Here is a 16,752-nt window from a genome sequence, read left to right as displayed (position 1 = left end):
GATGGATTTTGCTGAGTTTATTGGTTTTAATCCCTGCAATTAGGTATATGTTGATTATCACAAGTGACAGAATAGAGTAGTAGCCATGAATCTGAATTTATATAGAAGCACCCAGAACTTTAGCCTTTATTTCTTAAAAATGTTTATGTTGGCAACCCTGGTTTGCAGTAGAATATTTTTATCATTTGGAGAAGAAACACCCAGGTTGTGAACCTACATGTTGGATCTGAACCACAGCTAGGCACAGAGCAGCCTACAGGAACAAAGAGTGAGCCTATCTGCCTGGCAGTGTCCATGAAATCCCTTTGTGCAGTTGACGTGCAATAAGCACCACATCTGGAAAGCACAGCATGTGCTTGATCAGAAAAGAGTATCTGTACACGCGAAGATGTGGCCACTAAAGCATCTTTGCACGCTGCTGACTGAGGTATTTTGCACGGCTCTAACCGCTCTGTAGGAGAAGTGTTAAAATGTGGCTTAGAGGCTGACTAAGCTGGTTTCAAACAAAGATAATTAATTCTTTGCTACAAAGATCACTTGTGATGATCCAAATCTGTGGCATGGTCCTGAACAGCTTCCTACTGCAGCCATCCACAATTCTCTCAACAATTAATTCCTGGTGATGGTATGAAATCAGCCAGCCTTGCGTATCTGTATCTATAGCCATTTATTTGGTTATCCAACCACATAATGACAACATAGTCACCACAATTAATAGTACCCAAGTATCATCAGTACCATGAGATGATACAGTCCACAGTCCGGAAGCCAGCAGCAGTTGGAGATTTTCTTACGTTCATATTAAAATCTTAGCACTTCTTTTCTAAATTTGCATATGCTGCAGAATTGCTTTTAAAAGCAGGTATGCCAGAGAGGTCAAGACACTTGGCCAGGCCCCATTATTAGAGGACATTTTTTACAATATTTAACGTTGTCCTTCCATCTCAGTTATGACTTCTTTTTTTCACCTCCCCTTACTTCTGGGCATATGTGGACCATACACTTTGTTCACATCTGCCACTTGAAGCGCACTGATCCTTTCCGTTGGTTTTGTGCTGTAGAAAGATACAAGATAGAAAGACACAAGACACAAGGTAGAAAGGTTTCATTTACTGTAATAATAAAGTAATATCTGATTGCTGTGCTAATAACATATTTGACAAGTTGCTTCCAAGTACAGCTTTGCATTGCCTCAGAAAAAATACAAAAATCTTTCTTCTCCCTTCCCTGTTTTGAGTAACTGGTTCTCTATAGAACACAGACATTTATATGTCTGTAGAAGACTGAGCTCACAAGACAAATAAATGGCCATGTACACTGATGTAAAAATATACCTCTAGATTTGAGGCTGGTATTATGTTAAATGAAAGCAACTGTATTGTTAAGCTGAGCTGTGTAATTAAAACTCCATTTAATCGCTTGCCTGCACTGCATGCCTCTTGTGCTTTCCATCCATTATCAGCTACATGAATTATTGAAAAAAGAAAACAAGATTTTTTTCTGTTTTTTCAAATGTGTCTGGTAAAACAAATATGTTTGCTTTTAGGGCAAGGCTACATACAAGGCTCAATGCCCCAATTGAACAGCTGTTCTCAAACACATCTCTTCCGAAGTAAAATTGACCATTAACCTGTCCCTAAGAAATGCTTGTCTGAAGAGAATGTTTTTCCCCTCCAAAAATTAAAAAGTGAAGAAAACAGGATTTTATTTTGAGTTGATGAATTAAGAAAAACTTGTTTGCAAACTGAACTTCAGTTGCAGCAATTAAAAAATACAAAAAATCTTTCAAACAACTTGTAAAAAAGTTTTCTTCAGAAAAGCTTGTAGAAAAAACGCACCACTGTACTCAGCAGAAATCTATTTGAGCATTGGACTAGTGCTATCTGAAGAGAAACACTGTTTACAGATTTAATATCTCTTGCAGCATTTGGATTTGTCTGAGAATCATTTCAGGCACTGGGTTTGCTCCAGCTTCTGCTCAGCTGGTGAGAACCCCTCCACGGTCTTTCCTAGGAGCAGGCTCAGACCTTTACTGAGTACTGAAGCAAACCCAGTCACTCCCACATACTGAAGATAAATGATTTCTCTGGTGAGTTCCCAGAGATTTCTGCCCACTGCAGATTTTGCGAGCTGTGCCCTGAGGCTGCACTCCTGCTGGTCTCACCTGTGGCAAGGAGAGGAGATGCATGCAACAAAATGCTGCTCACATTTTTAGGTGCGAGATTTTCTCTGCCAGATTCACAGCCCCAGGCCAGAGTCCTGAGGAATAACTAGTATTTTTGAACACTTACAGTTTGAAGAGGCACCAGTATCTGAAGCCCCACTGTAAAGAAACAGTGTTGAATGTTAGTGCCTCATAAAACACAAATCACACCGTGTTAATAACAAAATAAGGGACATTAATGGATATGACCCCCTCTTTTGAGATGAAGGACAGCCTTCTAGACTCTGCTTGGCTCTCTTTGAGACCGAAGCAGAGGAGCACAGGACACACGGTCCTTAAACGAACAACTGTTGGAGAAATTTGCAGGGAACATTTTGTGAGTAAAGAAAAGTATTTACCTGTTCTGCTTAATTTGGTTGGTGAGTTCACCTAAGAAAGATGGAGAAGAATGTTTTACAAAGCTGGCAATGCATAGAAGTTTGGGACTTGGTACTGTGCCCCTGGATGTCATGGGCAGGGATGGACAAAGGCAAAGAGGACGTTTCTCGAAAGCATGATTGAGCACCCAAAGATTCGGGAGGTAGGTGGGAGGAGGAGAGCACATCAGACAGAGGAGAAGCTGGCCTTATGCTGGTTAGGAGCAGACCTCTTGTTATCCCCAGAAACAGTCCTTCTGCCCCCTTTGCCCTCCCCTCTCCAACACCCCCAAGATCCTATCTGAATCCTCATCAGCCTCTCAAGGCCATGCACACGCCCCGTATAAAGGGGCCAGCATTCGGTGGCCACCAGCCCAGCTCACTGAAACCCATGGCTTGCTGTTTTCCGCTCGGGGTCAGCAGTGCGTGGCCAGCGGGTCGGGGCAGATCACTCACTCTGCACGCCTTGCAGCAGCGAGTCCAGGCAACTCATGAAGTCCCTCATCAGGCGTCGGTAGCGGTCGATCCTGGCCTGATCCAGCTGCACTATCGCCACGTCCATCCTGCTGGTGCCGAAATTCTGACTTGCAACCCTAGGGTGCAAGCGGCCATTTCACCAGGGAAAATCATTTAGCATTAGAAAGTTAACAAACTCCTTCATTAGGAAGGACACTACAAAGAGGAGGGTGCTTTGGCAACATGAAGCATCAGGTAAACAGCTCTCTGATAAGGTTAAGTGAATTGCAATTGTTATATATTGTTATTTATTTAGCAATGCCTTTTGCTTACCAAACCTGGATGGGAACTTTTCAAATGCTAAAAATGAGAAAGGGGGAGGCGTTTTGCTAATACCCTTGTGCAAATAGTGCTTTGGCCTGCTGCAGGCGGGCGCTTACTGTTTGAGCACAACCGCCATCGTGATAGAAAGAAAATGCCAAACATAGTAAATGGTGTCCAGGCTTCTGGAAAATGACTTTGATCCCACAGGCTAGATTTTGACTTGCGGCACAGCTGTGAGTAATGGACTATGCTGCTGCCAGCACAGCCCCTAGGTACACGGTGATTCAAAGTTACCCTTACAATCCAAGTTCAAACTCAGTTTTATTCGTACAAGTTACAGAGATGACACCTTAAAATCCAGCCAGATGTTTGAGCTAGCCCTTCATGCGGCTGGGGAGTTTAGTGCTGCAGCAAAATTTCTTGTGGTTCTGTAACTTACTGTTGGTGTGGTTTTGCACCATTGCATTACAGCTGACACCCAGGCGTCAATTAGGAAGTAAGAAGTTATAAATTAAATGTGTCACTTGCAAGAGAAAGGATAATAAATCTGTCTAGCTATTAAGCTTGTCCACAAGCAGAAGCAAAGATCGGTGGGAAATGAGCCAGTTACCTCTGCAGCCAAAGGCTGTTCACTGGGACTTACGTGCAGGAGTGTCACCAATACGCATCCAAGAGAGTGTTGCTGTAAACTGAACCCTATGGGCTTCATCTCTGATAAAAACATTTTTCTGGTAATAAAAGCCAGTGGTTTTCATCAGAATCCAGCAACCACATAGCTGCCAAGGAAACTGAAACTTAAAGGGACCACTAGAACAGCAGGCAGATATCTCTCCATCCTTGTTAATAGCGTGGACGTGGTGCCCTCTGGCTCAGCTAGAATAGGGAGCAGCTTTGCAGCATAGGGTGCCAGGACAGAGGGGCACAGGCAGCGGGGTTTGATCCCAGTTATCAACACCATATTTTTTCAAAGAAGAAAACAAGTGTTTTCAGGTGGAACATACCTGTCCATGGCCAGTTTAAATTCCTACAAAAGGGATTGCCCCCAAAAAAAGGAAAAAAGTAGTTAGTGTGATTTCCAGAAAGGGCAGCTGGCTGAGAAATAGGCATATTCATGAAGAAAAGCAGAATACCGCTGCTTACTTTGAAGAAGAGGAAAATATCTTGTTGCGCTCTCATTTTCTGCAAAGACTGAAGATGCTGCGCAGCCTCATCTCTCCTCTGTTCCATTTCCTTCTTCACTTTGGTAATGTCTGCCAGTTGTTTTTTCTCATCTAACTGAATGTCACTCAGGATCGTCTTCTCTTTCAGCATCATCTCTCTCTTCATCTCTTCAAACAGCTTTTGCAGCTGAGAAGTCACTGTTTTCGTATTGGTCTAAATGAACAGATAAGAAAATGGTGCACTGGCTTGGGAACTCAACACTTCAGCTTAGTGCTCTATTAATTAGGATTGTACCTATCCTTTGCGCTGGCTTTAGAAGGAAGCAGGCAATAGGCATTTGTTTAGAATATCTGATTAAACAGAGGGTTATGAAAATTAATGCTGATATAGTAACAAAATCAGATAAAATTCAGCTAGCAATGTGAGAACTGTATCGGTACACACTGAAAATCCCACTTGTAGATTCAAATTGTTTTTCTTTTATTTAACTGGTAGAAGACTTTAAAAATACACAATGATATGTACAGTCTGTGGCCTGCCAGTCCTGCAGCCTTGTCTATGCAACCACATAGCGTTAAGTCTCCACAACCACAAGCAACAGTCTCTCAGCTGTTTCCTCCTGTGGAGCTATGCTGGGAGGCTGTGAGAAAGCTTGGCTTCTGCCAGTTTCTTACACCAGTGTTTTCCTTACTTTGGACTATATCTCTTTCTTTTCATCTGCTTCTAACAGTATAGTTGCCATCACTTATTTCTGGGAAATTACGGAGGAAAGATGCTCAGGGTACCAACCTTGAGCTGATTCGTGCTTCTCTGAAGCTCTTCTAGGGCAGTATCTAAAGCACTTTTACGTTCCTGCAGCCACATCACAATGTCTGAGAGTTCACCCTAGCAGAAGGAAAGACAGCATTGAGCTTCATAGCAGGGAAGAAGCACACGTAGGTTTAAACTAGACTGGCGGTTTGTGGAGCTGGTGAAATAGCATGGGTGCCTTCTACCTGCTCACTTTCACCAGTGAGTCCTAGAATAAACTGTGTTCACTTGCCTCCTCATAAAGATAGGGCATAACAGAAAACTGATATGAACTGGAAATTGTTCAAGACAATGTTTAGTTTTTATATGTGTAGCTTTCTATGTGGTAGGTTAATAAACAACTTTCCCTTTGAATAAGTAAATTTCACTTTAAATGAATAAATCTCACTTTATCTGTTAAAGCTCTGTTCCTGCCAGAATCTTTGCATGGGCCTAATGTGATCCAAAACCTTAGTTTTCACATCTGTCAGCAGCTGTGGGATCCGAGGATAAGGTAATAAGCAAGCATCTTTTCTGAAGATCAGCGAAACAGCAGTACTTACCCAGCTGTTTATTTTAATGGATACCACAATCATTCAGTGCTCTTATACTGCACGATAACACATTTCAGAGGGGACATTAAACCTCATTCTTTGGGGATTAGATAGTCTCTGAACGGTTCTGGTTGCTCCTGGTTGTGTCCAGCAGTGTTTTCACACCTCAAGCACCCATGAATGGCCATGGCAGACATAGTTGCCAGATTCCTGTTTCTTTAATAAAAATTATGCCAGAAAGCTTAGGTTTTCCATGAGATAGCTGTCACAGTTGGAAAGTTTTAATGTTTGGAAAATTAAAAGACAAATAATCAAATTTGACCAAGGTTCCTTGCACCAAAACCTTTTTATAATTCCTCCTGAAGAGCTGTATTCCGGATTTCCCTGGCCATCCTGGGGAGTTTAAAAAAGACAACCAAGAGGAATATGCAAGTGAGATCTCAGCTTATCCATGGAGATGGCTTCCCCATAGGCAGAGCAGTGCTGCTCCTTTACCAGCTCCAGGGATGAAGGAACTGGCTACTATCCTACACAGCCCACTTCTGTTTGGCAGCCCTGAATTTTCTACACATAACTTGGGGGAGAAAGTTAGTTTGTGATAAGTATAACTGCAATGGATGCTTCCTGCTAATTCCCGAGGAGACTGTGACCTGTCCTGAGGTCCAGAGCGAGCCGGGCGTTTCCTGCCCATGCACTGGGTTCCTGCAGGGTGTTTTGCTTGGGCTCTACATTGAGCCCAGAAATTTCAAATGCAAGGCAGTGAGTGAGCATAGCAAATGCATTTTATGCCCTCAGTCTCAGCTGGTTCTGGAGCATTTCAAGGACAGCAGCTGGACTCAAAGGCAGGGACGTCGAGGCCTCATGTCTCTGCCTGCTGGGACGCTGGCTTTGCAAAACTGAGGGCAGAGGGAGGAGGGAGCCAGAGGGAAGGGCCTCGAGTGGGAAAACATGTTTCCCAGCCCAAAATTCAGCAGTCGTGGGGTCCCCGAGGCTCTGTAAAGGAAGAGAATTCTTAATCCCTGCAGGAATACTTCTTCATCCGAGGCGAGAATATACTTGTCATGGGCAGTTTGCAGTTGCCTCTGGGCTGCACAGGACGGACAGCCCTGCGCCTGCCTCTTCCTTGCTCTCCTGCGTGCACATCCCCATCGACACACGCTACGGGATTTACCCACCCTTGTCCTGGTCAGCCCCAAACACCTTTCTCTGCTCTTCTCCCTCTGCTTAGCCTGCCAGGCTGCTTTCGCAACACAAAGAAGGAAGTTAAAAGCAAATTGCAGCACAACGCACCAGTCCCTGCTGGGTGCGGGCATGAAATCCCCTCAGCTCCTGCCTGCCTGCCCTCACCCCCCCCCCCCGTCCCCCCCCCCGTCCCCACTCCCTGGTGAAAGCCTTACTGCTCCTCCTGCGGCTTCCCCCCTTCCTCCAGGTCAGGAGTTTGGAGCAAACCCTGCGAGGGCCCTGGAGAGAGGAGAGCCCCTTACCAGCTGTTTCTCATGTGCCTCCTTCAGGGTGATGATGCTGTGGCCCTTGTGGCAGCCCACAATGGAGCAGAGCGTGCAGATGTGTTGCCCCTCGTCCTGGCAGTAGCACTCCAGCAGCCTGCCGTGCTCCGGGCACCTCCTCCCCTCCGCCGCATCGCCCGCGCCCACCTCTATGAACATGTGGTGCTGCTGGGAAGCCTTGGCGTTGTGTTTGTTCAGATGGGCCTGGCACAAAGACGCATCGCAGTTCAGGCACATCATCGTTGCTGGCTGAAAGCGGTCCAGGCAGAAGTCACAGGGAACCACCTTCTTCTCCTCCTTCTCCTCCTCCTCCTTCCGTGCTGCAGAGCCCTCGGCCTGTTGTCCTTTGGAAGTGCTGGCCAGAAATGCCTCTACGATGCTGCACAGCTGGAAATTCTTCTGCAGCTCCAGGATGGGCCCCAGCTGGAGCTTGCACATGGGGCAGGAGTAGGGGGTCTTGGATTGCTGCTGGGCACCGAGCGCCTTCTGGATGCACTGCTTGCAGAAGCTGTGACCACAGCTCAGCGACACCGGGTTCCTGTACAGACACAGGCAGATGGGACAGCTGAGTTCGTCCTCCAGGCTGGCACCCCCTCCAAATTCTTCCTTTGCTTTTGCCATGGCTGCGGAAACGCCGCGTTAACCAGTCTGCGAGAAACGAAACTAAAAAGAACTTCTTGGCGTTGTGCCCTTGTTGGAGACCCAGCCCACAGGCTGCAAGTCCTTCCTGTCTGCTCTCTGGCAGGCCGGCAGAGATACGCTCCCCATCCCAGTCTCCACCTGGAAACAGCTCCTGTAAGCTGTGGCAGCCACTTTCAGACATTTGCCCTCAGTCTCAGGCAGCGTTGTTCTGTGTGTGAGCCTCCAGCAGGCCGGTGGGAGCAGGGAGTGCTGGGGAGGGCACAAGATGGACAATTCTACAGCCCTCTGCCCTCCTGGAAAAATCCTCCATCCCATGCCAGGGGCAGCGAATTAAAGATAAACCCTGGACAAGAAAAGTATGAGCCTGGCAGGGGTAAGCCAGGAATTCCCTCTGCTTTGCCTGGTTCTTCTCCACAACAGTTACAGATGCTCCCCTAAAGGTAAAACAGGGAGAACCTAGGGGAAAGTTTTACTGAGACTTGTTGATGCTGGTCTCCTACCTGCAGCCAACTGACAGGCAAATGGGCACTGGGAAAGGCGCTCTAGGATAGGAATATCCCCATACCACATCACGAGCATTGCTTATCTCACTTTACACCCATACCATCTAAGCAGCCACTTCTCCCACTGCAAGTGCATTTGGGAGAACCAAATCTACCTGCATGGTTTTCTGTATCATTTTGGTGTATAAAACACAAAATAGAAAAGACAGCCACTTTCTTCTAAGACTGAACAAGGATTTCTTTTAGCATATGCAAAACTGTAGTGTCCCTCAAGGTCCTTCACTGTCCCTGCTGGGGTGAAGAGCTCCTGCCTGGACTTCTTCATGCAAATACCCTGGCTCTGTCTGAAGGCAGCAGAACCACAGGCAGCAGGCAGGAATATCATCTCCAAGGTGTTTGGACAACCATAAGAACGAAGTAATCTAGGGCCCATATGGCACAGACTAAAGGCACAGGAGTTTTCCTCTTTATTACTCCCTTTGCTGTGACATTTTTGCATAGGTGAGGAGAAAAATTAAAATTGAGGCAAGAAGTAGGTAACTGATATATCAGAGAGCTCACAGGGGACAACAGCAGCAGAGAGCAAGGGAAACCAGGTGTCTTACCACCTAGTGTCTACTTGCCTCCCAGGCCAGGTTTGCTTCTGCAACAGATGGCTTAGGTTGTGCCGGACAGGTGGAGGAGGGCAGAGGTAAAAGCTGATGCATTAGAGCAAAGATCAGCATTGCTGCTGCTTAGTTCTGTAGCAGTTAATGTTGTGCTGTCAACTTTTTTATAAACTAAATTGCCATTGAGTTCTGCAAACTGAATTACTTTAATAACATGCAGCCAACACAGCATTTGACACAGCCAAACAAAAAAGCACAACTTAACAGTATTTCCATTGTGATTAGCAGAACAAATATGATAGGAACTCTTGCAGTAAGTGGCAGTGTGCTGTGATATACCCCAGAGAGGCCTTGCTCTCACACAGGTGAGCTGTCACAGCAGCCCAAAATCCAATTTCTAATATGCCAGCTTAGCGCAGCCTCCATGCAGCAACAGTCTCGATACCTAGGCCTGGAAACACAAAACACCACCTTGTCGCCACATCACTACAGGAGCTTCAAAGAGCCGTCAAGCACGCCGAAGATAGCATAGGCAGGATAGTTCGAAGGGATGCTTACTGTCTCTAAAAGCCTGAGGCTCTCAGTAGCATCTCTATCCTTGACAGACACATTATAAAATGACAGTGTATTTCTTCTGCAGTCTAGCTCTACCCTGACCACTTTGAGGGCTGTAGGAAAGCTCTTTGCTGTGATTATTGTTTGACCTAGGAACACATGGAGGGAACCACGAGACATTTGCAGGTAGCACTGCAAGGTGGGATTAACGATTCCAAGCCTCCAACAGCGTGCATTGCTGGTGTCCACCTCCCAGAAGTGACAGCCCTGTGAGAAGCTCTCGTTGCTCTTTACGTGTGAGAAGCTCTCGTTGCTCTTTACGTGTGAGAAGGCATCAGATGGATTTAATAGCCCAAAGTAGAGAGAAGTGCATGAGGATGCACTGACTACGTTGGCATTATAAGCAAACATAGTTCCTGGATGCACTGAAGAAGTCAGGTGTTCCTGAACTATAGAAAGAAAAAAAACACATTATGATTAACAGATAATTGTGGAGATTTGCATACATCCCCACTGCTGAAAGCTGGATTTCCCAATCCAAGTCATCCAAGTCAATCCAAGTCATCCTATCCAAGTCATCCAATTCAAGTCCAAGCCACCCAAGTCATTAAAAGCATATGTTAACTGAAACACCTTCTGCACCTCTCTGCTGCTCCTGTGTAATTCTAAAGGAGGATGATATCATACTTCATGAAATGCTGCTCTTTCACAATTTTAAAGTGTCTTTTTGCTTTTTGTTTCAAACTACAGCAACTCTTAGATTTTAGTTTTCCATCATTGTCCTGTAGACCTTCATTAGGCATTTTTAAAAACTTCCCAGATTAACTTCCATGTACGAGAAATGTGTGAACAGCAGCACAGCCATTTTATAAACGCTTATTTACTTAGCATAATTTGAAGTTCTTTTCTAGAACTCTCAACAATTCCTGGCATGGCCAGTCACATGAAGTTAATTTTACACTCAGGAATTTGCAGAATGTTTTCTTTCAGTCTTTCAGACCTTCTCTTGCACGTAATGCATTTCAATATTGTGGTATTTTCTGCTCCGGAAGTTACTCCTCCAGGAAACTGAAACAGCAGCAGTGACTTGGGCAACTAACCAAAATTGCTCAGATGGCACAGATAATTAGGAAAACCTGGATCTAAGGCTTTTTAGCCAGAATAGGTCTGGACTATGCTTACAGGGATGGTAGAGACTGAACTCAGGAGTGGCTGTTAGCACGGTGTGCTTCTTAGAGTACCCAAGGCTGTACCGACGGTGGCCAATTAGGTGTGCACATCGCACACTGTCGCACATGCTCTGGACGGAGCGTTCCCACCCCAGCTGTCTCTCAGTCTTGTCCCTAGGCTGACTGTCAGCAAGGGCTCAAGCACCATCAAGAGAGCAATAACAAGGGAACCCTAGTTTTTTCAACGCAGTTGGAAAAGCATCCCACCATGCACAGCACCGGGACTGTAGATCTTACAAAACTTTACAAAAGAGTAAAGTTATTTACATAGAAAGAGTAGATTATTTACAACGTAAGACAAACTCCGCCTGCTGCTGCTGTGAGGAGTTCACAACTTTCCCCATGCTTTGAATCAAAGTGATGCTACAGACAGAAGAGGTGTTGCTATTCTCTTCTCTTAATCCTCCCAGAAAATTCCTAGGACATCCACATTTCTTCACCCAGAGCCCATTTTAACAGGATGTATTCAAGGCATGTTCCCAAAGCGCTGAAGACCAGGACAAGCACCCTTCTATGTACACATATGTGAAAATAATCATACAATGTTAGTAATCAGTTCTTCTAGAGGTACTTGGCTTACTTGGTGTCCTATTACAGTCCTTTCTCAAACATGTTTTGTTAGCTTCTCCATCTTGCTTGTCACGTAGTGACATGATCACTTACCAGGTGGTACTTCAAATAAGGACTGCATGTCTGAGAGGAATTGCCGGAAAAGCCTTAGAGTAGCGTCTGTTGTTAATTTACCCAAAATAACGGGTGGCCTTGGCAGTTCTACACCATCTTTGTTAGTAGGTTGCTTGCGTTTCCTAAAACACGCAGAAAGACATCAGAAGAGCAGCCAGTCATCAGAAAACCGTCACCAAGCCCATCCCTGAGCCAACAACTGCGTCACCCACTCCACACCCAGCCTCAATGGGAGGTACAGAAAAGCAGCTTCTGTCATCCCCTCCCTCTGCAGCTTTACCAGGGACTCGCCCTCTGACAGGTCTTTTCCCAGAACCCCGGATCTCTTCAACATCGTTAGGATGAAGTTCACTCCATGGACAATATCTGTCCCCAGAGGACCTTGTCTCAGCCACCTCAGCCCCAACTTTTGCCAGGAAGGACCCCAGCATCATGGTTCTGGTTACAGTCTTCAAGTCCCTGCAGAAGGAGCTAATGAGGTGTCAAGGGCAACTGCTGGCACGCTGGGACAGCAAACGAGAAGTGCTGTGTTATCACAGCCGAGGGGCAACAGCTGCACCTGAAATAAAGGGCTGGGGAAAGGCCGGGCTGGGGGACCTGTGTGCATGCAGTGGTGGGCTGTGGTGGAGGAACAGCACTGGGCAGGCACTGGGGGAGCAGCTCAGGAGAAAACCCATGAACTTCGTAGATTCATGACTTCACTGCATGTTTCGGCTCCTGCCACATCTGCTTCTTACAAGCAGTAGGCAATGCAAACTGGAGCACAACTCAGGATATATAAGCTCATCCATCCTTTGCATGCCCAGCCAGGGACCTAAATATTCAGGAACTGCCCTCAGAACGGGTCTCAAGAACGAGTGCGGAGGATACAGAAAAATAAGCCATGTTGTATACGAAGAGTCACCTGTGACCTCTGTTAATATTTTGGGGCTTGGGGCTTCTCCAGGTCCCTGACAAAGCCAGGCTCAGAATGTGCAGTCAGCACGCCCAAGGGGCAGCCAGGGCAAGCCCAGGGAGCTGTGGGCCTGCAGTGCATGCGGGCTAGGCTAGCAGACATGCTCCTCTGGACTATCAGTCACCTGAAGCAACATGTAATGCAATAGCATACCACCTCAGAAAGAGCTTACCTGGCTCGAATCGCTGCAAAACTCTGTAAAAGACGTTTTGAAAGGAGAATTAAGCACAGCGCAGGCCAGCCAGAATTAAGCACTGCCAGCCCAAGAGCTGAACATCTCTGGAAAGGGAGATGCTATTAGGTACCTTCATGAAAAGAAGTAGGTCTTTCTGATCTCTCAGAGCCTCCAGCTCCTGTATATCGCAGCTGGCTGCATCCTTCTCCTCTTTGTGTTTTTGTACCTCCATCTGAATCTGAGAAAGCTGTTGCTCCTCATTGTGACTGAGAGCTTTCAGGACCTCTCTTTTTTTGTTATCTAGCTGCAGACACATCTCTTTGAAGAGGCTCTCCAGCTGATCCCTCAGGAGGCTCTCCTTAGCCTGTTAAGAAAACACTCTCAAAGTTGTTAGGGACTGAATCTTACATTTTCCACACTAACTCTCACTCAGAAAGAGCCTGGTCTCTTCTGGGCTGAGAGAAGTAACTACTAACTTAGTGCCTCTCTATATGACAACAAACCAAGATGTCCCACTGACAGCAGAAAGGCCAAGGGACATAAGTGGCCTTCCCCAGCATCTGGCATCTGACCAGAAAAAGAAGAAAAAGTAGTGCTTCTTGCACAATGCTTGCTGAAGACTTTCCACTATACATGTATTTCCTTATTCTGCACTGGTATTTTTCTATGGATACATTGTCTTTGGTCCTTTTAAGGACGGGTGAGGAAAAAGTTTCTCTGCTTACTGCCTCCACCAAGCTTCCTTCACTGTTTGAAAGCAGCTACACTGCCAGACAGGACACTGCCCACAGGTACAGTTTTGTCTTCAGACTTGAAGGGAACATTTCCTTTGCCCAGTGCCAGGTCTTCTAGTCCCATCACTTTTACTGGTGGAGGAAGGCAAGTGCCAATTCTGCCTAAGCAGAATGAATGAGGATTTGGAGACCTGCATTAAATTCCCCGCTCTTTCAGAGCTTTTAGATAGGTATTTGCATGCTGGGAGCAAAAACCAGACACTGTGGGGCAATCTTTTAACCTCATTCCTACCAACTTCTTAGAACCACAGACTAACCTAGAGGGATTTCTTGTTGTAAAGAGGAATAAAATCACTCTAACATGGTCTGTATCCTTTCCATAAGTATTTTAGAGTCTGCAAATTGAGTAACGTTGGGGGAAAAAAAAGCAACCACCACCCACCAATCAGGAGGCATGGACTTAACAGCAACTTTCAAGGTCAAAGGTCCTTTGCAAACTATGAATGTACTTGCCAGACTGATAAGAAAGTTGTTCACCATCCTCCTTCAAAGAAGAAACCTAGAAAATATCTGAGAAACCACCATGGAACTAAAAAAAAGCTTCAGAATCCATGATCTGGGGAAGCGCAAAAGAAAACCTCATCTCATGAGCTACCAGCATGCAACCATCCCGAAGGGATATGGAAACTTGGAACAAACCTTTACTTCCTCCTCTTGTTTCAGCAGATTTGCAATGCTTTGATTCAGTGCAGCTTCGTGTTCTTTCACTGTTTCCAGAGTTTCAGGAAAAACACTCTATAAAAATAACCGGAGGGAGGTATGAGGATAGGAGCGACATACGTACGCAAGATCAGCTATTTTATGGAAATGGGTTAAGCCAGACCTGCAAAAAGGTTGTTCACTGCATGCTCTCAGGACAAATCAATACATAAAGGTTTACTGTAAGATTTTACCCCTGAACAAATACCACAATTACGAGCATGGGAAAGACATTTTGAAACTGAAAGCTGTTCATGTGCAATAGCCACACATAAAGCTACCTTCAGTGCTAACAGCTTCCTTTCTGTTACTCTGTCATCAGTTTCCTTTGCATAAATGCAGCTCAGGCTGGTCTTCTGGCTTGAAAGCTCACCGAGGACTAAAAGCATAGCCACAAGCACTCAGTCCGACCAGTTCGGCTCCTCGAAACGGGAAGAAAGTGTTTATAACATCTTGCTTTACATCCCGAGGGGCAAGCCCAGAGGGAATCTGGGGCAAAACTAGGACTGAAAGCCCAACATCCCAAGATGAAGACATAGCCCCATCCTGAGTCTGCAGATCCAAAACTACAGAGACGTTTCATCCCTGTGCTGCGGGCAGCTCTCCACGCCACAGACCCCAGCGGTTTTCCTAGCGCAATGCGTGCCCGGGCTGCTGTCCTGGCAGCCTCTTACCTGCGCCTGGCCAAAAGCCTCCTCCAAAGCGTCGATCTTGTGTTTCCTGTGGGGGCTAGCGACAGAGCACAGCACGCAGATGCAGACCGAGTCCGTCCTGCAGTAGCTCTCCAGCAGTTTGCCGTGCTGGGGGCACCTCCTCTCAGCCAAAAGATGAGCGTCACAGGGCTCTATCAGGACGTGGTCTTTCAGGAGGCTCTTTGTGCTGTGCTTGCTCAGGTGGGCTCGGCACAGCGAGGCCTCGCAGCTCAGGCAGGTCTTCACGGCTGGCTGGGGCCCCTGAAGGCAGAAATCACACGGGATCACCTTGTCCCTCTGGCCTGAGTTTTCCCCCTCCTCTTCACGTCGCCCTTCGCGCTCTCCCTCCTCTTGACGAGCGGGAGCCTCCAGAAACTTCTGCACTATGCTGCGGAGCTGGACGTTGGGCTGCAGCTCCCTAGCGGGGTCTGCCCAGGCGGAGCACACCGGGCAGGTGAAGGGGCAGGGCCGGCGGCTGCGGGCCTCCTGGACGCACGCCTCGCAGAAGCTGTGACCGCAGACCAGGGACACGGGGGCGCGGTAAATGCCCAGGCAGATGGGACAGGTCAGCAACTCCTCCAGCCCGGCCACAGCACCCGGCTCGGCCATGGCGCCTGGGGGAACACCCAGGGCCAGCGGGCGGGTACCGGCGGGGAAAAGAAGCAGAAAGCGGCAGCGCCGGGGCGGCTCTCGGTCGCCCTGAGGCGGCAGCTGCCGCCGCCTCCTCCCGCCTCGCAAGGCCGAGGCCGGCTCTCTCCTCCGCGCCGCTGCCCGCCGGTCCCCAGCCCCGCAGGCGGCTCCGGCAGCTCGGGGGGAGCGGGGCGAAGAGCCCACCCCTGCCCACACGGGGAGGGCAGCGGCCGCGAAACGGGGCCTGGGCCTGGGCCTCGGCCTCGGCCTCCGCCCCGCCCGACTCTTCTCCGCCCCAGGCCTCGCGTAGGCGTTTCTTGAGGGGGCACCTGGCGATCCTCCATCCTTAAAGGCGGCCCCTGCGCCCACCGGCCCGGGATTGGCCAGGTTCCCACCGCCCCTCAGCGTCCGAGGGCCGAGAAGAAAGCTGGAAGAACGAAGGACGTTTCCCCCGCTGCCCTCCCGCTGGGTGGCCGTGCCAGGGCCCAGCCCTCCTCGGGGACCTGTAGGGGGGCTCTGCTCGGGGGTGCTCCCCCCTTTCCTCCCTGGAGTTGCTAAGCCTTAGTTTCTCCTAGAAACAGGAGGGAATAAAAGGCTCCTTCATTGCAGGAGCAGGGGAGAGAGGAGGATGGAGGCAGCTTCTTTTTAATATTTTAAAAGCTACTCCTTTCCCTCTTCTCCCTGTCCCGTTACTCTGAGAAGCTGTTGAAAAGCTGCTGGCACAAAGCACGCTGTCAGTAAGCGTCCTAGCAAAAAATGGTGTGTCCCCCCGTGGCAGAGACCTTGCTGCCTGTGGTGTTTGCAAAGGCTGGTGTTATTGGGCTGCTCTGGTTGCTCCTGGGTTCCTGAGGACTTGTTAAACACATACTACTTGAACCAAGCGAGACTCCCCAGCTACTGTCGAGGCAAGGACTCTGTACCTGGCTACATGCCCAGAGAAGCAATAGTTATTTTGGTTATTTTACAAGAATTCATCATATAAATCTCTTCCTGATGGTATTTCCCTCTCAATCCTCTCTGACATGATGCTACCCACCTGGGCAGGTAGAATTACTCCCTCCGTATCAGAACACAATCTCATTTGCAGCTTGCTGCCTATTACCTGCTCCCTAATGCTTTCTTTGACCTCAGCCCACTGAATGGGGATGTTTCAGATGTCAGCTGTACTTTCTAAGTGATGTTTCTTATTCTCATTCCTAACCACTGTGTCCTTTATC

General features: G+C 47.6%; 2 protein-coding genes across 6 annotated transcripts; both read right to left on the bottom strand.

Moving 5' to 3' along the window:
• Positions 1 to 626: 626 nt before the first annotated feature.
• LOC142044257 (E3 ubiquitin/ISG15 ligase TRIM25-like) lies at positions 627 to 8,112 on the bottom strand. Of its 5 annotated transcripts, none has more exons than XM_075056505.1 (8): positions 7,349 to 8,096; positions 5,311 to 5,406; positions 4,501 to 4,734; positions 4,362 to 4,384; positions 3,037 to 3,173; positions 2,563 to 2,593; positions 2,292 to 2,323; positions 627 to 2,164 (listed from the first exon to the last, which is right to left on the bottom strand). In XM_075056505.1, the coding sequence occupies exons 1-8, from the start codon at positions 7,988 to 7,990 to the stop codon at positions 2,055 to 2,057; spliced, it is 1,305 nt and encodes a 434-aa protein (XP_074912606.1). In that variant the 5' UTR covers positions 7,991 to 8,096; the 3' UTR covers positions 627 to 2,054. The 5 variants fall into 5 exon arrangements, 3 of the variants coding, with proteins under 3 accessions (XP_074912606.1, XP_074912608.1, XP_074912607.1); XM_075056506.1 differs by having other exon boundaries at positions 628 to 1,055; positions 7,349 to 8,058; XR_012654274.1 differs by lacking the exon at positions 4,362 to 4,384 and having other exon boundaries at positions 627 to 1,055; positions 7,349 to 8,094.
• A 76-nt stretch (positions 8,113 to 8,188) lies between these two features.
• Positions 8,189 to 15,517, bottom strand: LOC142044256 (E3 ubiquitin-protein ligase TRIM62-like). Its single transcript, XM_075056503.1, has 6 exons — positions 14,888 to 15,517; positions 14,154 to 14,249; positions 12,851 to 13,084; positions 12,718 to 12,740; positions 11,570 to 11,712; positions 8,189 to 10,126 (listed from the first exon to the last, which is right to left on the bottom strand). Exons 1-6 carry the CDS (start codon positions 15,512 to 15,514, stop codon positions 9,609 to 9,611), a joined length of 1,641 nt encoding a protein of 546 aa, XP_074912604.1. The 5' UTR covers positions 15,515 to 15,517; the 3' UTR covers positions 8,189 to 9,608.
• Positions 15,518 to 16,752: the final 1,235 nt, after the last annotated feature.

This window comes from Buteo buteo, chromosome 24, assembly GCF_964188355.1.
Source record: "Buteo buteo chromosome 24, bButBut1.hap1.1, whole genome shotgun sequence".
NCBI lineage: Eukaryota > Metazoa > Chordata > Aves > Accipitriformes > Accipitridae > Buteo > Buteo buteo.
Note: the sequence above shows the minus strand (reverse complement) of the source record. Positions and strands in the feature narration are given on the sequence as shown.